Source organism: Myxocyprinus asiaticus, chromosome 31 (genome assembly GCF_019703515.2).
Source record: "Myxocyprinus asiaticus isolate MX2 ecotype Aquarium Trade chromosome 31, UBuf_Myxa_2, whole genome shotgun sequence".
Taxonomy (NCBI): domain Eukaryota; kingdom Metazoa; phylum Chordata; class Actinopteri; order Cypriniformes; family Catostomidae; genus Myxocyprinus; species Myxocyprinus asiaticus.
Window position 1 is genome coordinate 13515588 of NC_059374.1, and position 26713 is coordinate 13542300.

General features: G+C 36.8%; 1 protein-coding gene across 1 annotated transcript in view; it reads right to left on the minus strand.

The window, feature by feature from the left end:
* LOC127421889 (1,4-alpha-glucan-branching enzyme-like) overlaps positions 1 to 26713 on the minus strand; it is a 280638-nt gene that overhangs the window by 187379 nt on the left and 66546 nt on the right. Inside the window, exon 7 of the mRNA XM_051665092.1 lies at positions 23885 to 24094. Within this exon, the coding sequence (XP_051521052.1) occupies positions 23885 to 24094 (210 nt within the window). The remainder of the gene's footprint in view (positions 1 to 23884; positions 24095 to 26713) is intronic.

Genomic DNA, 26713 nt, shown 5'->3' on the forward strand with positions numbered 1-26713 from the left:
GTCTGTGGAAACAAATCTGTCAGAGAGAAAGTTGTGAGATCATGGGAGAAAACCTCCTAAATGCCACTGATGTGAAGCTTACCATCCGTTTGAATAGCACTCATATGCTCACGCTGTGGGATTCATTAGCCCAAGGGTGCATTTTTCTCATAGAGTTGCAGTGTGAAGACATTATAAGGGGTACCATCTCAGTGGGGAAAAGGATTAAAGGAAATGATGTAAGAATTTGGCATTCATCAGACGAGAATGAATACTGTGAGACTAATTTGGAAACGTTCTTATCTTTCTGCCGAAGAGACAAACAAAGCCAAACATGTCCAACTACAACTACTACTCCCGCTCATTGTATTTTGTTAGCCAAGGAGACCAAAACTTTGATAGACAGGGCTCATTTGGTACAGCAATGTGTCAATTGAAATATGGCATCCCTTATCAAGGTTTTTATCAGTCCTATTGTGGAAATTTCTCACAAATAAGGAAATGGTTGACAAAAGAGGTAGAATATTATATTTCTAAAAATCCGAATATTAAAAATTGTAAATCACGTAGTTTATGGGGCGATATAGCCAGATGATTCGATTCAGTAAATTGAGTACACTCAGTGGGTGGTGAAAACCGCTGGAGAAGGACTAACTGAGGTTACTCATGGGGCTTTACATATTATTGCAGTAGGTCAGCAACTTAATAATGCAGCAAAGGAATTGGCTAATGTTCTGATACAATCATCCAGTTTTGAGATGCACCGTGCAGCATGCATTTCTAGTCCAAAACCTAAAGGATCAAATGGTGGAGGATATTCAGGTTATACGTATGGGTCAAGTTCCTGACCGAATGGCAGAATCCTTGCCCCAATATTTCAAATTTTTATGAGATCATTTTAACATAACTTCTAACAGACATGCTCCATTAATTAAAATATCCATCAATGAAAATTCTTTTTAAGGATCTGGAATATTAAACTTAGTAGTGGTATGGCCACAATATGGAAGGGCTAACATAATGACAGTTAGATGATTCCAATCAAAGGGTGTTAGACAAGGAGAATCTGTAATCAGACTAGGAAGGAATTGATATTGGGCTGAAGGAGAATCTCCAATGGTTTCTATCAAAGATTGTTGTGTGGAGGAACATGAGTGGGTAATTTGCTCGTGTTCTACAATGTTCAGTTCCTCTCTTAAAGAATCTGCAGTTTGGGAGGTAGTTCCTTTAGACCAAGCTACTGGAGCATGGCAGGCATCAGAAGCACAATGGTGTATATTACATGATGGAATAAGTAAGAACATGATATATGGAGGAAAGCTGTGTCCAATTCCTCATGATCCATTTTGTGTTGAAATCCTCTATCCTCTCCAATTAGGTGGAATTTATGTCCCACATGTGCAGCTGTGTGATTTGGTGGAAGAGAGAAATTATGTACTTTTCAAGATGGTTAAGAAAGTTAAAGCGAGTGTTAAAGCAGCCCAATAAGAGGGAATTCATGCAATGGGTCATGTAATTGTGGAAAATGGAATTGCTAAATTGATGATTGAGAGGAAATCATCACGAATCCAGGGAAATGTATCATGGTCAGAATGGATAGTTCTGGTTGTGGTAGCTGTTTTTAGGTTTTTGTTAATGATACAACTGATCATTTGTGTGAAGTGAAGGCTCATGGCTCATCCAGGCACTGGTGAAGATTTTTAATTAGTTTTTCTTTTCTTAGATTATTGGGGGTTCATTATTAAAACTTAAACATTATTATAAATGGCACATAGTATATGGGGACATATCATGGGGATGGGGTTTTCTTTTATTTTCTTTTGTTCCCTTCCTATGTTTCCTTTCCCTCCTTTCCTATGTCTGTTTCTTTATTTTGGTCTATCAATCTTCTCTCTCCTATCACTTCATAACAGGCGGCCACCTGGTGGAGATGGGTGGAGCTTGCTGGCCGGAGCTCCAGTGGAGGGAATTGAAGACTAAAATTGTCATGTTTATCAGTATTACTGATTATCAACAGTTTTCGTAATAATTTAGTAGCATTATTGATCATTTGTATTATATAATTAAACGTATGTCTTTGTTATGTTGTGTAATATGCATGCCTAAAACCTAGTGTAATCAAGGTTGCATATGTAAGCTTTATATAGGTTGTATGTGTAAGCTCTTACAGCCATGTGTAAGCTTTATATAGGTTGTATGTGTAAGCTTTATATGAGTTGTATATGAGTTACCTTTTGCCATATATGAGTTGAAGTTGCATGTGTTGATGTGTGTTTTACATTATAAGGGGAGGGGAAGTTATTTTAAACTGCTATGGTATGCTTAAATACACACTGCAAGTATACTTTCTTCAGAGAAAGACCGAGCGAGACCAAGAGAGACAGAGAAAGATGGAAAAGACAATGAAGACCATCGCATAACACCGCTATAATTGAAATTTTCTTTCTCTCCTGTGTCTGATAACTAAAAGAATTAATATATTTGTTATTTCTTGGCAAATTAACTGGTGTTTGGCTCCGTGAATTCACAATAGTGAAAAATACATAAATTTAAAGTCTTCAGAGGGGTGGGTCGTTCTGCTACACAGGCTGATTTCATGACTGTGATTTAGTGAGCTAGTTGTGTGTATAACTTTGCCGAACTGCTTGTGTTTTTAGCGACACTTACCTGATCCGATCGTCTAGATGTAGAAAATAGGCTTTATATCGCAAATTACTCAAAAGTTTATCATATTGAAAATGGATTTTACTTCGATAAATATTGATATAGTTTTATTGCCCAGCCCTACCTGGAGTCATATGGACCACTTTTATTATGCTTTTATGGTGCTTTTTTTCCACTCACATTTACTTTGATTATATGGAAAAAAGTGGCCATGATATTCTTAAAAAAACAAAATCGTCTTTTGTCTCCCACAAAAAAGTGTCACATGGATTTGTTTGGACATGAGAGTAAATGATGACAGAATGTTAATTTTTGTAATACATAGCACTTAAGTACTGTTGAAACAGAATATTTTTACCAAGGCAAAAAACACTTTTTACAATTTACTTTTAAATTACATTTTTAATTTTAAAAGTACATTTTTCAGGGGTCATCATGACATACATTATGATGCAGTACCCATACTTACAATGAGTATAATTTCTCTGTAAGTTTTACACCTCTGGAAGACAGTGAAATGGTTTGATGGTTTATTAAGGTAAATGAATCAGTTACCCACAATAATAAGACTATAAATTGATCAACGGGCCAGCTTTTTTTTTTTCATAACCAGATTATATATATGACTTTAAAAGGTACCTGGAAGGACGGTAACATGATCCTTCATTCGATTATGAATCTCTCTATTTCCCCTCATTGCTTCCATTTTGCCACCACTGGCAATCTTCTGTTCTCGCTATAAGCATTCACTGACAACATATACAATGAATATCAATGAAATAGGTAGCCAAGTCCTTCAATGTAAGAAAAAAAGAAGCATGCAACATTTCCTCAAGTGGCAAACAGCTGATAATCCTCCTTAAAACCATACATCCTTGGGGGGAGAATGACAGGAAAAAGACAAGTGTGATGGCAAACATAAAATTATCTGGCTTTTGCACCATGACCTTGCTACACCCAACAACAAATCTGTCAAAAAGCACAGGTTCCTAGACAGTTACGAATTAAAACTACAAGAATACTCTCAAACAGAGTATAATTTCTCAATGGGGGTACGTTGACATCATTTGCATTTCCTCTAGCCAATATTGTTATCTAGCCTCAGGTGTGAGGACGATCGCACAAACAGGAAATGATATAAATCCCCGTATCCTCAACATTAGTCAGGCTGCATGAGAACAAATAAATGTACAACCATGACAGGTCCTTTCACACGAGGCGCAATGGTGAAACATTGGCACCTGACAGTCTGAGGGATGGCGAACAGCTGGGCCTTGTGGGAAACTATGACTGAGGCACCTCATTTTACGCACTTCACACACTGCGCCTGTTTAATTGGCAAAACGGCTTCTTCACTCATTCAATAAGAGACAAGCGCATTGGATTAATGTTTATTGGGGAAGAGATAGATAACACCTGGATAAAATTATGTGACAAGTGCCATCGTCATGTCATTTTTATGTTGTATGACGGCAGCCTCTGGAATCTGTCCAAGACTGTCAGAATTAGCATTCTCTATTTACATCCAGCTGTGCCTCTGGCAAATTTTAGACATTTGTCTCAATAGAAAGTTTATTAAGGCTCATTGAGAGGCACTAGGAGAATATGCGATGCGTTCTGATGAAGAATGAATATTTTGTGAAAACAAGACACTCGTTCAGCTCACTTACCAGGGTAACGCATTTAAAAAATGCGCACAAAAACCACATAAGTCTAGGCCAACCAAGTCTCATAGAATGAACGTTACTATAACTACATTTTTGCAAACTGAGTTTTACATGCTGCGTTTTACGTTTCGCTGCATTTTCCTGGTGCAATTAACACCAGAGGCGCTACAACAACTGTGTGTTTTATTCACTTTCACAAAAATCACGAGTACAATGGCTATTTATGACATTAAAAACACATTTTTCACTCAATTACTCACACACTTCTATGTTATGAGATCAAAATATTTTAACACTCATATTACAGACCCACCAACATTTACACAATCCAATATGAGTAATTTGTGTAGTAATTCACCTGATAGAGTGTTGGACTTTATGCTCGGAAGACCGTGGTTTGAGACCAGTCAAGCACGCAACCTGACACATGAGAAGAAAGTGTCATGGAGCGACAAGAAATGACATAGTTGCTTCAGAAAATGTCACATTTGCTTTTAGGACACTATCGGTTAGGTTTAGGTGTTGGTTTAGGGTAAGGATGTGTTTTTTCACCTCTCATCTGCTTTTAGGACAGTATTGGTTAGGTTTAGGTTAAGGTTTTAGGTAAGGGAGATGCACTTTACTCATTAAAACCTCCATTTAACATTCAAATGTTAATGTTAACATCCTTTGTTTTGCAAAAATGGTCACGTCACGTAATTTTCATGAAATCAGGTTGGGCTAGGCAGTATGACATTGTATAAAACGGATAGCTCTGGTCCTGAATGCTGAACATTTTACTGAACATTTGTATCCTCAATATTTTAAAAATAGAAATAAAAAATACATTTCAGAACAATAATTCATTTTTTTTCCCCATGTTTAACACTTTAATCAGGCAGTAATTATTGTTCTGAAATGTATAGTTTAATTAGTTTTGGTTTAGTTGCAGATTTTTTCCTGTGTGTTTTGGTTTCAGTTTAGTTTTGTATACTTATTTCATTTAAATATATTCAGTATTAAAGTAAATATAGTGTTATTGCTAACTAGTGGCATTTTAATGCTTAATAAAGGCAGGTTGTGAAGGTTTCAAATTGTATAATATACTGTGTATCTCAGGCCACATCCACATGAATACATTTCCGTTGATTTCGCCAGGTTCAAGCCTTGCATCCACACTGGAACGATGTTTTCGCCACTGAAAACGGAGCATTTCGAAAACACTCTCCATAATCGCATATGTTGGAAAACGATGATGTTTTCAAAAGCAAATGGTTTAGTGTGGCTGTGGCCTACAACTGAACAAACATTAATTTGTGGTCATTTTTCCAATAATGTTAGTTTTTATTTTATTTCAATTAAATGTTTTATTTAGTTTTTGTTAATGATTATAAGACTGACTACAGTAGATATATTTGCATGGTAAGCAGGACTGCTTTACAGTATTTCATTTACATACGAGAGCAAAAGAAACATGGAGTAAAATGAAAAAACAAATCATGACGAGGAAGACAACAAATTTTTGCCAAAGGTTTGCTGGAGGTTCACCACTACCGGTGAAGAGCTGCAAACTTCTGGCAAACATCTGCAGCGAATCAAAAGCTCATTTGCATGTGAAAATAATGAGCGGCAAATCTGCGGCAAGTTTGAGGCTAGTTTTTTGTAAGGGGTATGTTCACACTTAATAACAACATCAAAAAGAAGAGTACTACGATGATGTACTTCTTCAACCGAAAAAACAGAGTGTGGAATATTGAACACTTCATGCATTCAACGGTCACTGCTTACCCTATGTGGAGAAAGGGGATTGTGATGCTGGCCTTACAAAACACTTGTAATTAATGGTGAATGTGGCAACTAGCGAAACTTCTGTGAAGACAGCACCTTACAAATGTGAGTTGAATACTTTACCATCACCCCAATCGGATTTATTTGAGTGTTGAACTGAGTTTGGCTAATGTGCTAAAGCTAGCAACAATGCATCATGTGTGTTTGAAACGTCACCTCCAACAGCTGACAAACAGCAAGTGCCACCGTGTAGTACAAAAACTTTAGGACAATACTGTATTTTAAAAATTCATACACTAGATGGCCGAGTGCATAGCTTTTGTTTGACATGAAGTGGGGTTTAGTTTTTTTTATGGTTGCTGAGCAATGTCACAACTTGCAGCATTAACATACAATTTAACTGATGTGCAACCACAGGTGTTCATACAGTAGAGTAGCTATGACTTTGGATGTGGCTCATCAAAACAAATCAGTCCTTTGTTTTAAACTCAAGTGCTACATAATGTGGAGATGTCTTTATACTGATGCCAGACTTGTAAGTAAATTTTTCTTTAAATAGTCTTTTGAATAGAATCTTTTGTTTGGTGTCAATAACGTTTAACATAAAAAGAGAAAATAAAAAAAAATGGGCATGTGCCTTTCATTTGTAAAGTATTTAAATGACTGGATTGTTCAAAAATAGGCATAAATATGTTTTATATAAAATTTTCACCAAACATAACACATACATACTGTTATCATGACATAAAGTTACTTATACCATAATATAACATTTTGGTCATACTGCCAAACACTAAACACCTCATGGATATTATCCACTGTAGTCTTTGGAAATCCTTCACAAAGGTCACACATAATTCGACATTACTTGCACAGCATACCAAGCGTGCCCCACAAAGACATTAAACCTACACATTCCTCTTGGTTCTGGTTCGGAAACGAGTACTAACCCTCTGTAAATGTAACGTGCAATTTGAAATGTGAGACCACACCGCTAGCCAGCCTCGGGTCTGCCTCCGTTTGATGTGTGGATTCCAATGATAACTGATGAAAAATAGATGCAAATGAGCCAATACAGCATGAGACTGGAGGAAGGAATGGATAAGTGCAAAAGAGCCTTCTGAAGTCACACATCTGAGACCTCTCGAGTGTCAGAGAGAGGGCAGACAGCAGCGATGGCCGAGAGGAAGTGTGCCTGCCCTTTAGGTGGCGGGTGGAGAGGAGCCTTTCAATCGTCGGCACAGACGATTAATTTATGTGCTTTCACAAGGTGTCCTTGCAGCTCTTTGAAACAGCCTATTAGAGGAGCCACAGGAAGGCATGAAGTGCGGCCCAGTGGATGTCTCTCAGCTAGTTAGATCTCCACTACAAGGACTAAGAGCTCAAACACTAGCTATTCGTGTTTCCCTGTAGACGACATGTAGACACAGCACATATCAGGGCTAAACTGTGTATGTGCTAGACTTTTCCATAAAATAAAAAAAATGCATTCTTTCTTGACTTATGCATGCAACTGTGGTTTCTACATGTTTAAGACATACAGAGGACAAAGAAGGCAACAGGGAAACTGATTACTGGAACATTCCACATTCTTACCATTTCACTGAACAGTCATCAATTTTTAATTGAAGTTTCTGATAGACATCTGAGCAAACAAAAATGAGCAAAAGCCTTCCACTGTGTGTTTTGTAGACAGACAACAGGAAATTCTTGCTTATTTTTCAGTCTGTTTATGTGGAACTGATGGAAGCAGTGTGAAGCTCATGGAGTACTGGATGAACTTTATCTTTTCCCAAACTTGCAGTGAATACTTATACATTTGTAGGTAAGAGGTGACTGATAATATAAAATAAAAAAGTGTAAGGCAGGGGATCTTAACCAGAGGGCTGGGGCCCACAAAAGAGTGATTTGGGTGTTCCCTATTAGAATGGATCTAGATTTGAATTTAAGTTTGTAGTCAATTGTGGACTAATCCCCTCCTACAATACCCGCTAGCACCCACTATTGAGGATGCATGGAAGGTGGACAACATGATCAAAAGGTTGAAAAAGTTTCATTTCTTTACAAAATGTACACAGAAATGAACCTCAAGAAGCATCCACATTTGACATTTTTGCATCAATTCATTCATGATCACCTTTACCTCAATACCAAAGTCCTTTTCAAGGCAAGTCAGTCCACTCTGCGGTCATCTTGAGATCACACCCAGGAAGCTATTTTCTATGGAGAGTCTAGTCTTGACTAAAACTCTGCTCAGTACCAAGAAAATCGTCTTTCCCCATGTTATATTGATTAAGGGAACAAGGAAGCCGCATTTCCGTTATCAGGCAGGCGCAAACCAGGGCTATAAACCCTCTGGGGTCTGAGGGTGTTTTGGGCCCTGGAGAAGTTTTGACATGCCTTGACATTTGTGCTTTTTTTCATTTGCTTAAAAACATATTAATGGCTAAAGTCTGATAACACTGTATTCAGCACAAACTGGGCTACAATAATATGTAAACAACATGTATGTACATGTTTGTATTTTTGAGAAAATAACATTTATGCGTGGTTTTTGAAAAAACTAAAATTTTAAGTCACTGAAATATGGCCATATAACACATACTAAACATTTGTTCACAAGACTTTTGAGAACTGGATCTTGTAGCCTAGAGTTTTTGCTACAAAAATGGTGTGAAAATCATCCTGATCATTCATTCATACAAAACAATATAGTCATTTAACTTTTGTAATACACTTTTAGTGTTAGAAAGGCCATATGCGAGGTGGTGTGGATGATCATGAATATTGATGTGATTCACACCTGAGGAGACGAAGACCCCTCCCCTGAGAGAGAATGAATGTGAGGAGACTTAATGATTGAATGTATTGTTTGTAGCTTATTCACAAAATCAAGTTTAAGTTAAAATAAGTAATCTGACTATACATTTTCTTCACATAAAGACTTAAAAACTTTAGACCTACACTACCATTTAAAAGTTTTAGATCTGTAAGATTTTTAAATGTTTTTAAAAGAAGTCTCTTCTGCTCACTAAGGCTGCATTTATTTGATCCAAAATACAGCAAAAACAGTGATATTGTGAAACATTTTTACAATTTAAAATAACTGTTTCCTATTTGAATATATTGTAAAATGCAATTTATTCCTGTGATCAAAGCTGAATTTTCAGCATCATTAATGCAGTCTTCAGTGTCACATGATCCTTCAGAAATCATTCTAATATGCTAAAGTTCTAATATGGGCAAATTTACAGCACATTTTACACAGATATTTGCAAGCACAAGCTTCGTTGATGATAATGAGGCAGCATAAACACTAGTTAAAATATAATCTAAACATTCATATTATTTTTATATCATATTACATATCATATTTATATAATACAGCATACAATTTAAATACTTGCTTTAGCCGAAACAACATTTAAATGAAACTAAAACTTGCCTATTAGGACATATTTCAAATGTCAATACTCTGAATCCTGGCTGGCAAGTCTGGAAATAGTCCAGCTAGTAAAATATGTCCATGTTTATATAAAATAGCATGTCAACTAATATGCAAGTAAAACTAAACGACTTACTCATCCGAAATTGTATCCTCGGCTGGATCAAGTCGCTCTTCAAAATGCAAACATTCCTCGTCGGATTCCCGCTCTTCTTCTGAGGAAAATGTGAACTCTTCGTCACTATCCAGGAGCTTCCTCACCTGTGTAGTGTGCCATCTTCCAAACGCACAGAAAAGTGAATGAACTTGATGCTTTTTAAGACATTGTTGGGGGCGTTTACCATTTGCATTGATCGCCTCAGCACATTACCGTATGAATAGCGTGCTCTGCTGGTGGGTGTGATCACATTAGCGATAATTAGCTGAGCCAGGAGAAACTGTACATCGCTTTGTCTCATACAGATTACATTGCAGGAGAATATTTGTTTTAAATTGTTTTATTTAAAAGTAGACATTTTAAGCTTTCTTTAGACATATGTTTCATGTTTGTGTGATAAGTATTCGTGGAGTTTCAGTTAATTTTTGTGACATGTTTCAGAAAGATGCTCGCGGAGACAGAGACGGCTGAAAGCGCACCCTGTTTATTTTCTTTATTTTACAGAAGCACAAGGTTTTGTTGTTATTGTGAGTGTACACAAATAAAAGTAGACCCTTTATAGTCTCTAATGATGTCTTACACTTATCTGTATGCCACAAAATGACAGAGTATTTTAAGTTGTTTCCACTGTTATGAGGAAAAAATTCAGCAGGACACGCCAGCGTGTCCGTCGACCCCTGAGGGTTAACTGGTCAACCCGGGGCCAATAGCCTCAGACCTTGAGCCATGAAACCAGAATCGATCTGCATTCCCACCATCTGGCCAATAGCCCCGCAGCGTTGCCCTAAAACCCACCCTTAATACACTGCCTTGGTGCCAATGTCACACACCCCACCCATTTCACAAGCAAGAGGGAAACTCAAGCTGAAGTATCAGACTCTGGAGACTAGCTAGCCCTCGAAATGAACACAGATTTATACTGTGCCTGCAATTTCTCTTATTTTTTTTCTCGAACACAACTTGGGAAGTTCGGCAAAAATATACTTAATCATGTCTTTGTTTCGGCAGATGCACATTTTCATCAGTCCAAATGTTCACAAGAGCCTTGATCAGTACTGACTCCACTGTTCAGTAATGACGATTCACCATTTTCCATTGGTCTGTTGACTTAAGCTGGTAGCTAGATATGAAAAATTGAGAAAGGAGTATCTCGGTGCTGAAAACTTCTTTGGCCCAAAGGTAATCGGCGGGCCAGAGTGCTTGGCCATTGGCCCCGAGAAGGCACCATGAAGCACCAGAAGTGACAGTGGGAATGCAACTGGCCCTGGCATGCACTAGCATGCCCTTATTTTGCCCAATAGTGGAAACATGGCCAGTGATCCTGGTGAAAGGGGCCAGCTTGGCACGAGGAGGCCTAAGAAACACAACCGGCAAAATCCTGCTGACTACACCACTAATGCATTCTATCACCAACCCTGTCTGATTGTCTGCATCAGAGTTGCTTAATTAGACAATGCAGTGCCGTTGCACTTGTTTGGAGCAGCCCTTCTGCAATTCATCTTCACAAAAGCAGGGATTAAAAGAGAGCCTAACACCAAGACACGTTCAAACAAATGCCGACGAGAAAAACAGACAAATGAACCAGCAATGACACCAGGGCGGTCCTTCGGGCTTTTACAAATGACTCTTCAGACAGCTGCTGGAGGTGGCATATGTCTGCAGCCTGTCTAATGAGTCCCTCTGATAACTGTGCAAGCTCAATAAGTAATGAAACTTCAGCTTGGCTCTTATTACCGAATCTCCTCACCGTCAGACACTAAACACTGGATAATGTATTGGCGGCATCAGAGTTTGGCATGCGCTTATTAAGCATGGGTTCAAAAAGGAATTGATAGACTCCACGTAGGCTGCCGGTCTCTCTCAAAGCACGATGAGATGATCTCGCCGCTTTGGAAGCAGAAGAAGAGAAACGTAATTATCACGCACCGCGAGAACACCAATCAGTTGGTTCGGTTTTACATTGAGTGCCATTGAGAGCAGAGCTAGGTAGCGGCTGAAGTGCCGAACGCCTTCGTAGTGCTCAACACTGCTATGACAGTAATGATTTAGGAGAGCAGAGCTTGGGGAGATAGTATACGTGGAGCCGCATAGATTGAGTGTGAATGGAAGACGGTGTTGTTCTCTTATAAACTGACATACAAGGACACTCTGAGTTATTATACATTTAAGACCCATTTGTGTCAATTTATTTTCTTGCGTTAATTCAGGGCTAATCACGAAGGATGGCCCAACGGCCCGGGCCACATTAAGAGAGTTTCGAGCAAGTTGACAGAACTTAACTGGTTGACAGATCTTAAAAGGTTTTTATTGAGAATGACTTGTTATAGTCTTAGAAGAGTTAGTTATAATAGGTTGATATTATAAACAAATCAGAAACGTTTTGCACTTTGCATTTTCATGTTAAAACATTTATGTAGTTTATAGCTATCATGGAGTTACATTATAGCTCTAAAATTCCCAGCTTTTATTGCAAATACAGTAATCACATAATACATTTCTTATTGTTGTTGTTGTTTTTTTGTTGTTTTTTAATTTGCATAAAAATATACACGTTATTTTACGGTTAGCCAGGTGTGTCGGACCGTAGGTAATGTTGGACCCAAGTAACAGTGGCCCTCACTGGAAGGGGGCCCACAGAAAGGCTTCATTGATATTCCATTATATTATAATTTGTTACATATAGTAATAACATGCTATTTGTTGGAATAAAACTGCCTTGTCTCCTCCCATGCTAGCCACCCCCACCCCCCTCAACAAAAGTGAAAGTGGTCTGGTCCATCTGAGGCATGGTCCAAACTGAGTACATGTCATGATGTAATTTACTTAGTCCGTTATTGTAACTACAGAAATGAATCCAAAATCGGACATTCAAAAGAAAAAGGAGTAGAGAAAGTGTGGGAGGTAGCAGATAATTTATGAGTTTTTTACAGAAGAAAAGTGAGCCATACATGTCACCATAGTTACTTAGGTGAATATTTGTTTGATATTCATGTAAACATGGTCCCAAATTTTCCTCACATTAAGCCACAAAAAAGTATGTGGGGAACAAACTCTGTCATTGCGCTCAGATGCGGTTGCCTATTTAAAGAGACAGTAACGATTTAGCATGTGTTCTGAGTGTCAATTTAAATAATTTTAAATGGTGCAATTTATGCATGTAAACAATAAACATGTAACAAATATATGCAAAATAATAAATGCAGTTTCAAGACATTTATTGATGGATTATAATGAATTTGACAATTTTTTCAAAAGCTAAAATGCAACCAATATAAAACTGACAATTTATTTTTTGCAAAAGTAATAATTATACCTAGAAGGGTTATGTAGAAGTTTAGAAGGTCCCTTCATAATTAACAGCATGAGCTGAGAAATAATAAATTTTATATTTAAGTTAAATGGAAATTGTAACCAAAATATACCTAGAATCTGGAAACCTGTAACAATACCCAGGCCAGCCCTAATTTGAAGTTAATTTTGGACCCTGTGTAAATATCAGTTAGCAAGTTAAGAATTTCTAAAACTACCTGAGAGCAGAAATATCTCAGAATAGACTACACAATCTGGCACTCTTCTCATTTCAGAAATGTTATGGTGACATTGCTAACAAGAAAACTCATAAATTTACACATGTATAATTTATTTTGTTAGTAGGCTTTTTTTAAATAATGTATTTCTTGATTCAAATTATATTTGCATTTGAAAATAAAAAGTTATTTATTACTTATGAATTAGCACTGTTAAATATCCATCTAAAATGTTTAGACTGGATATTATCCCCACCACAAACCCAAATTGGTAAGGGGACCCTAAAATAGTTCTGTGCCCGGGGCCCAAAAATTGGTGCTACGCCCTCGATTAGCGATTCCCTTTTTCATATGTTGAGCTAAATCATTCATTGCAAGATCTCATGGGCAGTGTGTTTGATGTTTAAACAGCTAACATTAGGACATACAATGTTAGATGTACAGTAGATTGTCACACATGGGCTTTGTTCTTTTGTTTCAAATGTACTTGTACTTGATCAGGGCTTTGCATCTTTCCAAGCTGTAAAATAAAAGGATAATGTTATTACTTGCTAGGGAAAGTATGTTTTTATGCTCAACAGACCCTCATAAAATTTCTTTGTTCATGCCAAGAACACAGCTTGCATACACACAGCTGTTACTGATTAATTATAAATGCTACATTTTATTTAACATTCTGAGATCCGAGTGTGACTGCTGTGTGCATTTTCCATTTCCCTTATTTGATTTGTAACAAGTAGCACCTAATAAAAATAAAAATAAAAATCTAGAGCAAATAGTTTTCCTAAAAATTGATGGCAACATATGTGGACAGCGGGAATACATTCTGAAATTTTAATACCAAGCTATGGGGGCCTGGGTAGCTCAGTGGTAAAGATGCTGGCTACCACCCCTGGAGTTTGCTAGTTCGCTAGTTCAAATCCCAGGGTGTGCTGAGTGACTCCAGCCAGGTCTCCTAAGCAACCAATTTGGCCTGGTTGCTAGGGAGGGTGGAGTCACATGGGGTAACCTCCTCGTGATCGCTATAATGTGGTTCGTTCTCGGTGGGGCGCGTGGTGAGTTGAGCGTGGTTGCCGCGGTGGATGGTGTGAAGCCGCTATGTCTCCGTGGCAATGCACTCAAGTGTTGGTTATTCATGTTTTTGAGACGTTAAAGACATTACATCAATGTCAGTAATTCTTATTCAAAGTAAGGGTCTATCATCCAATCACTCCCAACCATGTTAAAATAAAATCACACATTATAAATTCTGAATCTATGTATGTAGTACCATTGTCCCATGTCTGCCAAACATCATCTGGAGCCTGAACTTTTTGTTGGATTTTAGGAGTGAACGCACTATAGAGCTATAGGATGCTCCCTTGCTCCCTATTTAGCATATGACTTAATGTCCAGTGTGTTGTCTGTCTTCACTGGTCTCAGAACGGTTCGAAATGCAACTTATTTTCACCCTAACTCCATATAAATCCTCTGAAAGCAAAATTTTTCAGCTTTTGAATTGAACCCATTGATTCTCAATGTGATAATGCACAGTAAACACAAGATTTCCAAGGGAAAAATGCACTAAAGTACACATTAGTGTGCATTGCATTTTGCGATAAATAGCTACAATTAAAAAAAAATGGCATATCAGATGAAACTAGACTCTAGTTTTATGACTCAGAGGTTTCAATGTAAAAATTTAATTAGGTTTCTTACCAGATTTGTAAGCAACGCGTAGTTGTAGCGGGAAGACTAGCAGCTGTACATCATTGCACCATTAGCTAGGTAACTCCTAGCCAATCACATGTAAGCCATTGCTTTATAAGTCTGCTGCTTTTACAACCTATCATATTGCTGTTTCAGTGTGCTAAAGCAGCAACCTCCACCACCCCACCGCCATAAGTTGAGTCCCGTCCTCGCCGGCTCCTCGCCCCTGCCTCCTATCTCCGGCAGGATCTGATGGTTCCGAATACAACAACTTCGGACTGCCAGATGGGGCTTACGCCAAAAAAGAGACATATATTTTTATCAAATAAGATTATCAAATAAATGTAATCTAAAACTTTACTCAAATCTGTGAGTCTTCCTGATAGAAGTAGTTTTATTGACGTTTCTCTCAAAGACAAACGCCGCAGTGGTCGGCACCATGTTGTTTTGTCACAAAAAATTTAACCCTTAACTGACAGCACAGAGTTTCCTGAACTGAGATCAGTTGTTTTAAATTAATTTAAATTATGCGTTGCGTATAGCGAAGCCAAAATACAATGTCTACACGTGTATGCAGGGTCGCACAAGGTTAAAAATTCATGAATTAAAAACTCAAATTCTATGGGCATTTAAATATAAACTTTAACTATTTATAATGTATGAAGGGATTATATCAAACATTTATTTATTGTTTATACATCATTTATAATGTTAATAAAATTATTTTACTAAATAAGTTTTAAAGTGTTTTGTTTTTCACTGCTTTTTCTTTTCTTTTTCTTTTGTCTGTTTTAAGTTTAAGACTGTAAATGCCCTCTTGCTCTTTTTAAACTTGAGGGAGTTTTAGTACAATAAGCTCTTATTTCAAAAGATCAAAGAAAATGTAATTCCTCATAATATGATGCCATTAATTGCATGCAATATGATGATCCAATGATTAGTCCAACCACACTGATGTCACACACTTGGCTTAAAAATGTAGTGTTTTTTACTGTTAAGTGATGTCACATTTAACCTCCAACAGTTGATCTTAGAAATGTCAGACAGGAGGTGAAATGTAAGATTTTCCCAATCTGTGTGCTCCGAATCACACTTACACACTTTTAGCCCCGTTTGACCCTGATTTGAATGGCTGTTCATCCATGGGTGTAACAAAACATCTCCATATTATGTTTTACACACTTATATTTAGTTATATAAGTGCAGTCATCTTTTATTAGCCTTCAGCATTCCAAAATTATTTCAAGATGATTGTTTTTTTACCATCTCCGCAAATGGTACTTTTTTCTTCCAATTATACACTCTGTCAACAGTAAACAGTTTTCACACACAATATACTCATATGCTTCATGTCAAAACTGTGACGTGGTACACCAGATTTGTAAAAAAAAAAAAAAAAAAAAAAAAAAGCCTAGTCAAGTGTCAACTCTGTTTTGACAGCATACCAACATTGATTTTTTGGAAATGCTCCTACAGTTTGCACTAATTTTGTAAAGTTTTGTTTCTGAGAACAAAAAAAATGTGACTTTTTTTTCCCCCCATCGGAAGCAAAACAGCTGCTCGTAATGAAATCTGTCAAATGGGCCAGAACTCAGAGTGATGGAGGTGACAGAGGAAAAACAGGAATTACAGTAACTTTCCACTCCGACAAGTGTCAGGTGTGTCTCTCGACAGCCGAGTTCCCCTTTAACAGATCTTTTGCTCTGACAAATATTTGAAAATTGTATGGTTAAATGAACTGGATTTGTTTCTGTACCAATGTGGACATGACAACACAGTGTCCACAAAGAGTACATGGACACTTTTGACCACTAAAGTCACGCTTAAAAATGTCTGAATGTCACTGCATTTGACAAAATATCAAACCAAGTGGCATCTGCGAGGAAATGATGCTAGTACAATGACTTTTAATCCTCTGGTAACTTTTAAGTGGATGAAGTCAGTTCCCTTCAAGATGTCCTTGCAGAGTAACCAGGTGTAGTTCACATTAACTACGGACATGTTCCACAAAGTTGTATCTATTTGTTATTTCAGACCCAACGAATTTCTTTTTGTGAAATGTTTTGCTTGAGTGGGTTTGTGCCATGTTTCTTTAAAAAATGTTGCTTGTTTTGATATTTTCTATGAATTCATACATTTTGAAGTGTGGCTTAAGTGTCCAAATACTTTTTGGGTCCACTGCATGACCATGTTTATATAAAGGGGAAAAGAAAGAAAAAATATCTAAAAAGAATGCAATATTTGTGTATCAAAAAGAAATCGCTCATTACTATTTAATCAAAAGCATATCCAACATACAAAGATGTGCAATGTGCAGAGTGATGTGGAAATTCTATTATAAAACAGATGAAACTAAGTTTAAATGGAATGAAATTCAGTTTTGCATTTAAAGAGTGGACTTTAATATAATAACATGTGTATTGTACCATTTAGAGTCAATGACTATAATGATAGTTCACGCAAAAATGAAAATTCTCTCATCATTTACTCACCCTCATGCCATCCCAGATGTGTAGGACTTTCTTTCTTTCGCTGAAGAAAGATTTCTAAAAGAATATTTCAGCTCTGTAGATCCATACAATGCAAGTGAATGGTGGTCAGAACTTTGAAGGTCCAAAAAGCACACAAAGGCAGCATAAAAGTAATCCATAAGACTCCAGTGGTTAAATCCATATCTTCAGAAACGATATGATGAGTGTGGGTGAGAAACAGATCGATATTTAAGTATTTTTCAACTTAAATCTTTACTTTTACTTAAACATTCTTTTTTATTTTTGGTGATTCACATTATTTGTGCATATCACCACCTACTGGGCAGGGAGGAGGGTTTATAGTAAAAAAAAAAAAAAAAAGGAGCTGAAATATTCTTCTAAAAATCTTTATTTGTGTTCTGCAGAAGAAAGTAAGTCAAACACATCTGGGATGGCATGAGGGTGAGTAAATGACGAGAGAATTTTCATTTTTTGGGTGAACTATCCCGTTAATGACTTTAGCCTGGTTTAAGTTAATATAATATTGTAATTTTTAATCAAAATAATTAGTTTAAGATTAAACAATAACTGGCAAACCCCCTGATAAAGACCCCTAAACTATACTGTAGTACTTGGCGAAAAAATTGTTTATTGTGATTATTATATACAGTACTCACTGAGCACCTGTCCACCTACCTATTCATGGGATTATCTAATCAGCCAATCGTGTGGCAGCAGTGCACTGCATAAAATCATGCAGATATGGGTCAGGGGCTTCAGTTACATTTCATATCAACAATCAGAATAGAGGAAAAAAATTGTTCACAGTGATTTCAACAGTGCCATGATTGTTGGTGGCAGACAGGCTGGTTTGAATATTTCTGTAACTGCTGATCTCCTGGGATTTTCACACACAATAGTCTCTAGAATTTATTCCGAATGGTGCCAAAAACAAAAAGTATCCAGTGAGCAAACAGAAACGCCTTGTTGATGAAAGAGGTCAACGGAGAATTGCCAGACTGGTTCGAGCTGACATAAAGGCTACTGTAACTCAGATAACCACTCTGTGCAATTGTAGTGAGAAGAATAGCATCTCAGAATGCACAACACATCGAACCTTGGGCTACAACAGTAGAACAGCACGTTGGACACATTGTTAGGACCATATTGTTCCTAATAAAGTTCTTAGTGAGTGTATTTATCCATTAATAAAAACATTCAATCATTAACAGATTATTGATGTCTTTTATCATAATGCTGTTGCTGCTGTTTTATGAAAAGCAAGAAACCCACTTAAGGTTGTACATTACAGTGATTTGACCATGGTTAAAGGATATTCTTACGCACAAAATACCTCAAATAAAAAACATTTAAATGGGAAATATTTCTTATTCTGAGCATGTCATTTAAAATAGAACAGTATGGCAAATATAACATTTTTAATGTGATTAGAAGACTTTCAGATATTTTATAAGCAAGACTTCAGAGACAAAAGCAGTGTACAATGAAGAAAGACATATTGATGGAGAAGTCAAACTGCTCTCTGGCAGAGAGGTCTCATATACAACATTGAAATAACTGCTGTCAGCCAGAGACGGTACTGTGGGAATACTGCCTAAGGCACATAGAGTACAGTAGGTGTTACAATATAAAAACTCGCTCTGCAGTATGGATATATATTTTTATAAAAAAATAAATTATCATATTATCTGGCATTAAGTCGTTATGAAAAGCTATAAACATGTTTTTTTTTTTTTATTATAATAATGGTAGAAAAAAAATGATAAGTTCCATCTATCTGTTCTAACTCTTCGCTCACTCCAAAATGGCATTTCTGTCTTATTTACGCACACTCATGTTGTTTCAAGCGGGCACTTCTCACGCACATTACAGTCTTGCTGATCCCACAAAAGCTCAATGGGGTTAAGATCTATAACACTCTTTTCCAATTATCTGTTGTCCAGTGTCTGTGTTTCTTTGTCCACTCTAACCTTTTCTTTTTGTATTTCTGTTTCAAAAGTGGCTTTTTCTTTGCAATTCTTCCCATAAGGCCTGCACCCCTGAGTCTTCTCTTTACTGTTGTACATGAAACTGGTGTTGAGCGGGTAGAATTCAATAAAGCTGTCAGCTGAGGACATGTGAGGTGTCTATTTCTCAAACTAGAGACTCTGATGTACTTATCCTCTTGTTTAGTTGTACCCCTGGCCTTCCACATCTCTTTCTGTCCTTCTTAGAGCCAGTTGTCCTTTGTCTTTGAAGACTGTAGTGTACACCTTTGTATGAAATCTTCTGTTTTTTGAAATTTCAAGCATTGTATAGCCTTCATTCCTCAAAACAATGATTGACTGACGAGTTTCTAGAGAAAGCTGTTTCTTTTTTGCCATTTTTGACCTAATATTGACCTTAAGACCTGCCAGTCTATTGCATACTGTGGCAACTCAAAAACAAACACAAAGACAACGTTAAGCTTCATTTAACGAACCAAATAGCTTTCAGCAGTGTTTGATATAATGGAAAGTGATTTTCTAGTACCAAATTAGCAATTTAGCATGATTACTCAAGGATAAGGTGTTGGAGTGATGGCTGCTGGAAATGGGGCCTGTCTAGACTGGATCAAAAATAACTTTTTTTTCAAATAGTGATGGTGCTGTTTTTTACATCAGTAATGTCCTGACTATACTTTTTGATCAGTTGAATGCCACTTTGGTGAAGTAAAGTACCAATTTCCTTCCGAAACAGCAAAATCTGTACATTATTCCAAACTTTTGGTTGCCAATATATATATATATATCAAATTAATTACATGCTGATTAATGAAACAAATTAAATCGCATATATAAATATTTGCCAAGAAAGGCCTCCAGATAACAATAATTCAATATATAATGATTAAATAATTATAAATATAATATACATTATGAATATACTATAATATATTTAGACAATTAAAATGCATTACTTTATTGTGGAAGACGTGTATAGCATTGATAAGACAATACAAAAAGTGGCTTTAGAATGAAATATACTGTTTATTTCAATATTATTTAATATTATTGAGCCTATCATTGGTCTACAGTTCACAGCAATCCATTTAGCAATTGAATTTGTCAATCTGTCCGAGATGTATTATAAGAGTTTTTCTAGGGACACATCAATGTACACATGTGTCAGACGGATGCTTTTGGAGTGTCTCACTTTGGTTGTGTTGCGTCATAAACACAGCGTCCTTAGGTAATTTTGTCAAGTTAAATGTAGTTTGAAACTTAGAAAAACACGTCTTGAGACTTCTGCATTCATAATAGCGCTACGTACAGCTGCAAGAACGTGTCCTCATCTTTTGGTGTCGCTAGTGCAAGCCTGGTTTGTTCCCTGTACAGCTGGGTGTTGCATATACAGCTGGAGTTTTGCTGACAGCCCCTTGCTGGAAACAGCTGGTACTTCAAGCTTGAATAGCTCCTATGGTAGGACTATTCCTTTTTACTGTCCAGAGACATGATTAATTGTGTTACTTTTTTAAAGTGTTATTTTTTATATAACTAATTGCACTGAATTAACGTGTTAAATCAACAGTATACAGTTACCCACCAAAAACACAATAAAAGTAGCCCATTTGACTCTTTAGTCTTGTCATCTGAAGCCATACAATTGCTTTTTGTGATGTATAGACTGAAATTTAAGTTGATATTCACTAACAATCTTTCAATCCATTGTATTGAAATGCCGCAACGGGATATTGATTAAAATTTCTCCTTTTGTGTTCCGCATAAGAAAGAAAGTCATACGGGTTAGGAACGACATTAGGGTGAGTAAATAATGACATAATTGCCATTTTTGGGTGAACTATCCCTTTAAATAGAATCTATAGTAACTTAATGATATGCCGGTGTGGGTATATAACTTTTGGTCTACTGTGGGTTTTATTTTTCTAATTTGTAAGCCTCTAAGCTCTTTTCCATTGTCTCTTTGTTTTCAGAGATGAATGAGTTTAAACAGGAAAATACTGCAATGATTATTCATAAACAGAAAGCATCTGTTAAATGCTTTAAGCATTTTACATGAATATTCTGTTGCGTAAGATAAGGACAAGTTAATGCTTGATCATGAGCAAACAAAAGTGCTGATGAGGTGAACTAATTATGGAAGCATAATTCCATACCACATTACTAATTACAGAGATATGACCTGTGAGCACAGCTCGTTAACAAACACAAATATTAACATACATAGTTCCAGAAGTCCAGAGTCAAAAGTCCAATTAAACAAATGTGTGTTTTCTCTAGTAGAGGTCTTTTATGTTGGTTTCAAAAACTGTTCAAAATTAGGGTAACTTTTGATAATTCTATCATCCAAACAAAAATTTCAGCATCATCATATTTTTGTTATAGCTGTTGGGTGACAAATTTAAATCAGCAAAATTTGCAATCAATATTCAATACATTACAGAAAATTAAAAAACAAAAACAAAACAATTAGAAAGACATAAAAACATTTATGAATAGGGTTGGGAACAAGAACTGGTTCTTTTACAGAACCGGTTCCATTTTTTAAAAACTAGCAGGAAAATTTGATTTTTATTACTTTCTGTTCCGTTAACAGTTCTTGATCGAGCATTTTTCCACCAATATGGACGAAACACCATACAAAAATAATCTGACAGTGTTTCCTGCAGTGCAGCAACACTGCCTCTCCTCTGAACCTACAGCACAAAATACTCAGTTTGACCAGTGTAGTCTGATTCCCGAACAAATGACACTTTATGAGCTAGTTCTCTTCATTCTACACTGCAAAACATACAGCGCTACCAGTGTAGTCCAATATCCGAACAAATGACTCTTATGAGCCCGTTCAATTCAATCTACAGCATGAAACACACAGTGCGACCAGTGTAGTCTGAATCCTGAACAATTGACTCTTATGAGCTGGTTCTTTTGAATCTACAGCATGAAGCATACAGCTGCTATAAAGTGCAGGTCACACTTTAGATTGAAAAGAACCGGCTCATAAGAGTCATTTGTCTGGGATTCGGACTACACTGGTCATGCTGTATGTTTTGCACTGTAGATTGAAAAGAACCAGCTCATAAGAGTCATTCGTCCGGGATTCGGACTACATTGGTCGTGCTGTATGTTTTGTGCTGTAGATTGAAAAGCACAAAACATACAGCAAGAACTGGTTCTTTTACAGAACCGGATGGCTTATAAGAGACACTCGTAAACATTTCTGCAGCGCGAAACATACAGCGCGACTAGTGTAGTCCAAACCTCGAACAATTGACCCTTATGAGCCAGTCCTTTTCAATCTGCAGCATGAAACATACAGCACAACCAGAATAGTCTGAATCCCAAACAATTGACTCTTATCAGCTGGTTCTTTTCAATCTACAGTGCAAAACATAGAGCACCGGCCAGTATAGTCTGAATCCCGAACAATTGACTCTTATGAGCCGGTTCTTTTCAGTCTACAGCGCAAAACACACAGCGTAACCAGTGTAGTCCGAATCACAGAGGAATGACTCTCATGAGCCGATTCTTTTGAATCTACAGCGCAAAACATACAGTACGACCAGTTAGACCGAATCCTGAATGAATGACTCTATGAGCCGGTTCTTTTCAATCTACAGAGCAAAACACACAGCGTAACCAGTGTAGTCCGAATCACAGAGGAATGACTCTTATGAGCCGATTCTTTTGAATCTACAGAAGGAAACGCAAAGCACAACCAGTGTAGTCTGATTCCCAAATGAATGACACTTATGAGCCGGTTCTTTTTTACTTAATCTGACTTTCATCATGACCGAAATGAAACAAGAACTGTTACCATGTTATGTAATGTTTAAAGCTCCTGACAGTTAATCAGGCAGTGCAGTTACTGACTGGTTGTTCACATTACAAGTTGTAGATAAATATAGGCCTACACATAACAAGTTTGTTGTAATCAGTGGAATTTAATTTAAAAACAAATGAATGAATGACCTATGCTAGTTACAGTAAGACAAATTACTTTAATTGCATTTATGCCTCTAAAACGTCTATGAAAAGTCATTGAAAAGTCTGTGTAAACACATCTGTAAACACAAGTATTACATTTATCTTTGATTAGTTATATCTGCTCTGTTGAACTCTGAAATTATCTCATTATTTGGCAACGTGCTGCTAAGGGTAGTAAATGCAATAAAAACTGCATTTCTTATCACCAAATATTTTTTCTTTAAAAGTAAGAATCACTAGTGGAACTGTTAAGGAATCGGAAATGGACGAAAAACAGCTTCCGCACTAGCCAAACAAACCAAACTCTGACGTCAAACACCCAGGTCCAAACCAAAAGCTCTAGTGTGAAACCACCTTTAGGATACAGCTGCCTTTGTAGGAAGCAGGCACCAAAGCAGCTCACAAAGTTTTAAAACTGAGCTTACAGTATGTCATCATGTTGCACAACATCACATAACAGATGTTGTGAGATGACAAAACATGAGATTAGGTAAAGAGTGTTTGAAATGTGAAAAACAACCCCAATCTCACCTTGAGTAGTTGAAGAGTCTGCTGTCCCAGAGGCTGTGTTCTCCACGGGGCCCACTGTGGAAGAAACACGAGTCAGAGCCGTCAAAGCGGTTCAGCCCATCCTCTGTGTTTTTGGATGCGTGGCTGTGTACCACATCCAGCAGGACGATGATGCCCAGAGAGTGAGCCACATCAATCAGCTCCTTAAGCTCCTCTGGGGTGCCATAACGACTGGAGAGAGGAACACATGGAGGCAGGTACAGTATCAGAGCAGGCTGGCCAGAGATGTCTGTCAAACTGCATGCTGTTGTTCTCTGGTTACATTTGAATCTAGCAAGAGTTTGACTGCTAAGAACTATTATTTGAAAAGTATAGAGTTTTCTGAGTGTATCTCACCTCAACCTGTAAAGGTAGAATTTCAGAAAGGTGCACGCAAATGGCCTAAATATTTGTATACTTTCGACTGTTGAGAATGTGCATGTAAGAAGTCATTTAACTGACACTTTTATCACCCACTGTAGCTCAATTATAACTGTGCATGTAAATGTTCTGACAGTCTTACTAGAAAAACCTGAGGTTTTTACAATCTTATGATGAATGTAAAAAAACCAAAAAAACTTTCCTAACTTTGTAAGCATGTATTTCTCGTTCTGTTCACTCTATCTCCATCCAAAATTTCGTATTTTATTCCACTAGATGGCAGCAAGTACTATAAAAAATAATCTTTCCTCTTAACACCTTCCCTCACAAAATGCTGACCTGAAATATGTGGTGCTCTAACACATTTTAGCCCTCACAGATGTGCTCGTCCTTAGACATTCAGTCTAATTTTCAGTTCATGCACCACCCCCATTCATTGTTTCTCGGCCTCTGAGTGGACTAGAAGTTCAATCTAGGTGACATTAGAAAGCTGAGATCCTCCCCTTTGCAATGATAACATTTTATGATCAATAGTCGATAAAATATATTTCCGATGATTTGTTTAGCATGCTTTTCCTGCTAAACCGCATATTTTGTTCTGGACATCTAAGATATAACATTGGATTGTTCACATAAGCAAGCTCACAGACAAGTAAAAAATGGCTCATTTTGTAGAAAACTGCCTAAGTAAAGAGTGGATTTAAAGTTTTTAGCTATTTGGGGCTTACAGCAGCAGTGACTGGTGCATAAAAGAGACGTTCATATTTGATGTCTTAAATCATATTTCACTGTGTGATTCTTTTGAATATCATTTGAACTGTGGTATTAGGGCACAAAATAAACTGCACAGTCGCATTCCTGAGAATAAGAGCTTTCATTTGATACATGATTTGAGTGCTATTAAAAAAACTATTATATTAATATTAATATTTCTACCACATTACCTCTAGGTGGCGCTTATTTGGGACGCAGATGTTTTCAGACCTTATTTTGTTATTCTAGGTAACATAAATGCAAAGTGACATTATCTCTGCAAAGTTCAGATTCTAAGCTTTTGAACAAAACCACATATGCCTGACTTATGTATTCGGAGACTTGAATATTTTAAGCGTAAACTTTACTAACTTTGCGGGTCCACAGAGCTGAAGAGCACCACAGAGCCTCTGTTTACACTCTTCAGGAAGTCATAATGGCTTACTTATACCTGTCTTTACATATGTAACTGGTATAGGACAAATTATTTTAACTAAGGCTGTCGATTTAATGTGTTAAGTCTGTGCACTTAATAATATCAAAAATAAATAAAAAATGAATAAACAATTAATCATGCCCACTGACCGTACATTAAATCCGTAATAAGGAATTTTCCTGCCAACAAAGAAATTCAAGCTTAAAGTATCACCTTCAGAAGTTAGTGAGTCACAGTCAGCAAGGGGCAGTCAGCACAACTCCAGCTGTACAGGTAACGCATAGTTGTACAGTCAACAAACCAAAAGCTAAATGAAGCACAGCAGAACGCAGAGGTCTCAAGATGCGTTTTAATAGTTTCAAACTACATTTTACTTGACAAAAACGTGGCAAATATGGCTAGAGACACTGAAAACTAGTGAAATGTGAAGCAACCACAATAAGATGCTCCAAGAGTGCCTGTGAGATGCGTGTGTAAATATAAAATAGCGCAGATGAAATGCAAAAAGGCGCATACTATATATATATATATATATATATATATATATATATATATATATATATATATATATATATATATATATATATATATATATATATATATATATATATATATATATATATATTATATTACTATTTTTTAATTATTATATTTTGAATTATCTTTATTATGGGGACCTTTATTTAACAAATATGGATAAATGCAAATAATTGCAATTAATTCAGTTAATTATTTGGCATATCATGTAATTAATTTGATTAAAAACTTTCATCGATTGACAGACCTCATTTTAACATTTAAAAAATTACACACTTCATCTTTGTGTCTTGTTCAAGGGCACAATAGTGATAACTCATGGATCGTCCTTTCTGGGGTTCAAACCTACAACCTTTCGGTTATCAGCCCAGATCTACAACCAGTAAACCACACCACCGCCATTATGTGTATATGTGTGAGTGGGCTTATTGTAGAAAGTCTAACCTGTTACACAACAGCTGTGTTTAGCACTGCCAGCAATTCAACATGTGTGTGAATACATCAAGCATGGCGCACAACTGCCGTGTAAAAACAAACAAATATACCAGTAAATAAAAATTAATCTCGGATCGTTTACACTGTCATGGCCGCTGACCAGCGGTCAAAGCCCCCATTTGGTTTGACACATGGCTCCTTGCAGAACAAAGGGCGAGAACAGTGTTTCCATCAGCCCTACCTCAAGCACAGTATTTCCTCCATGTAAT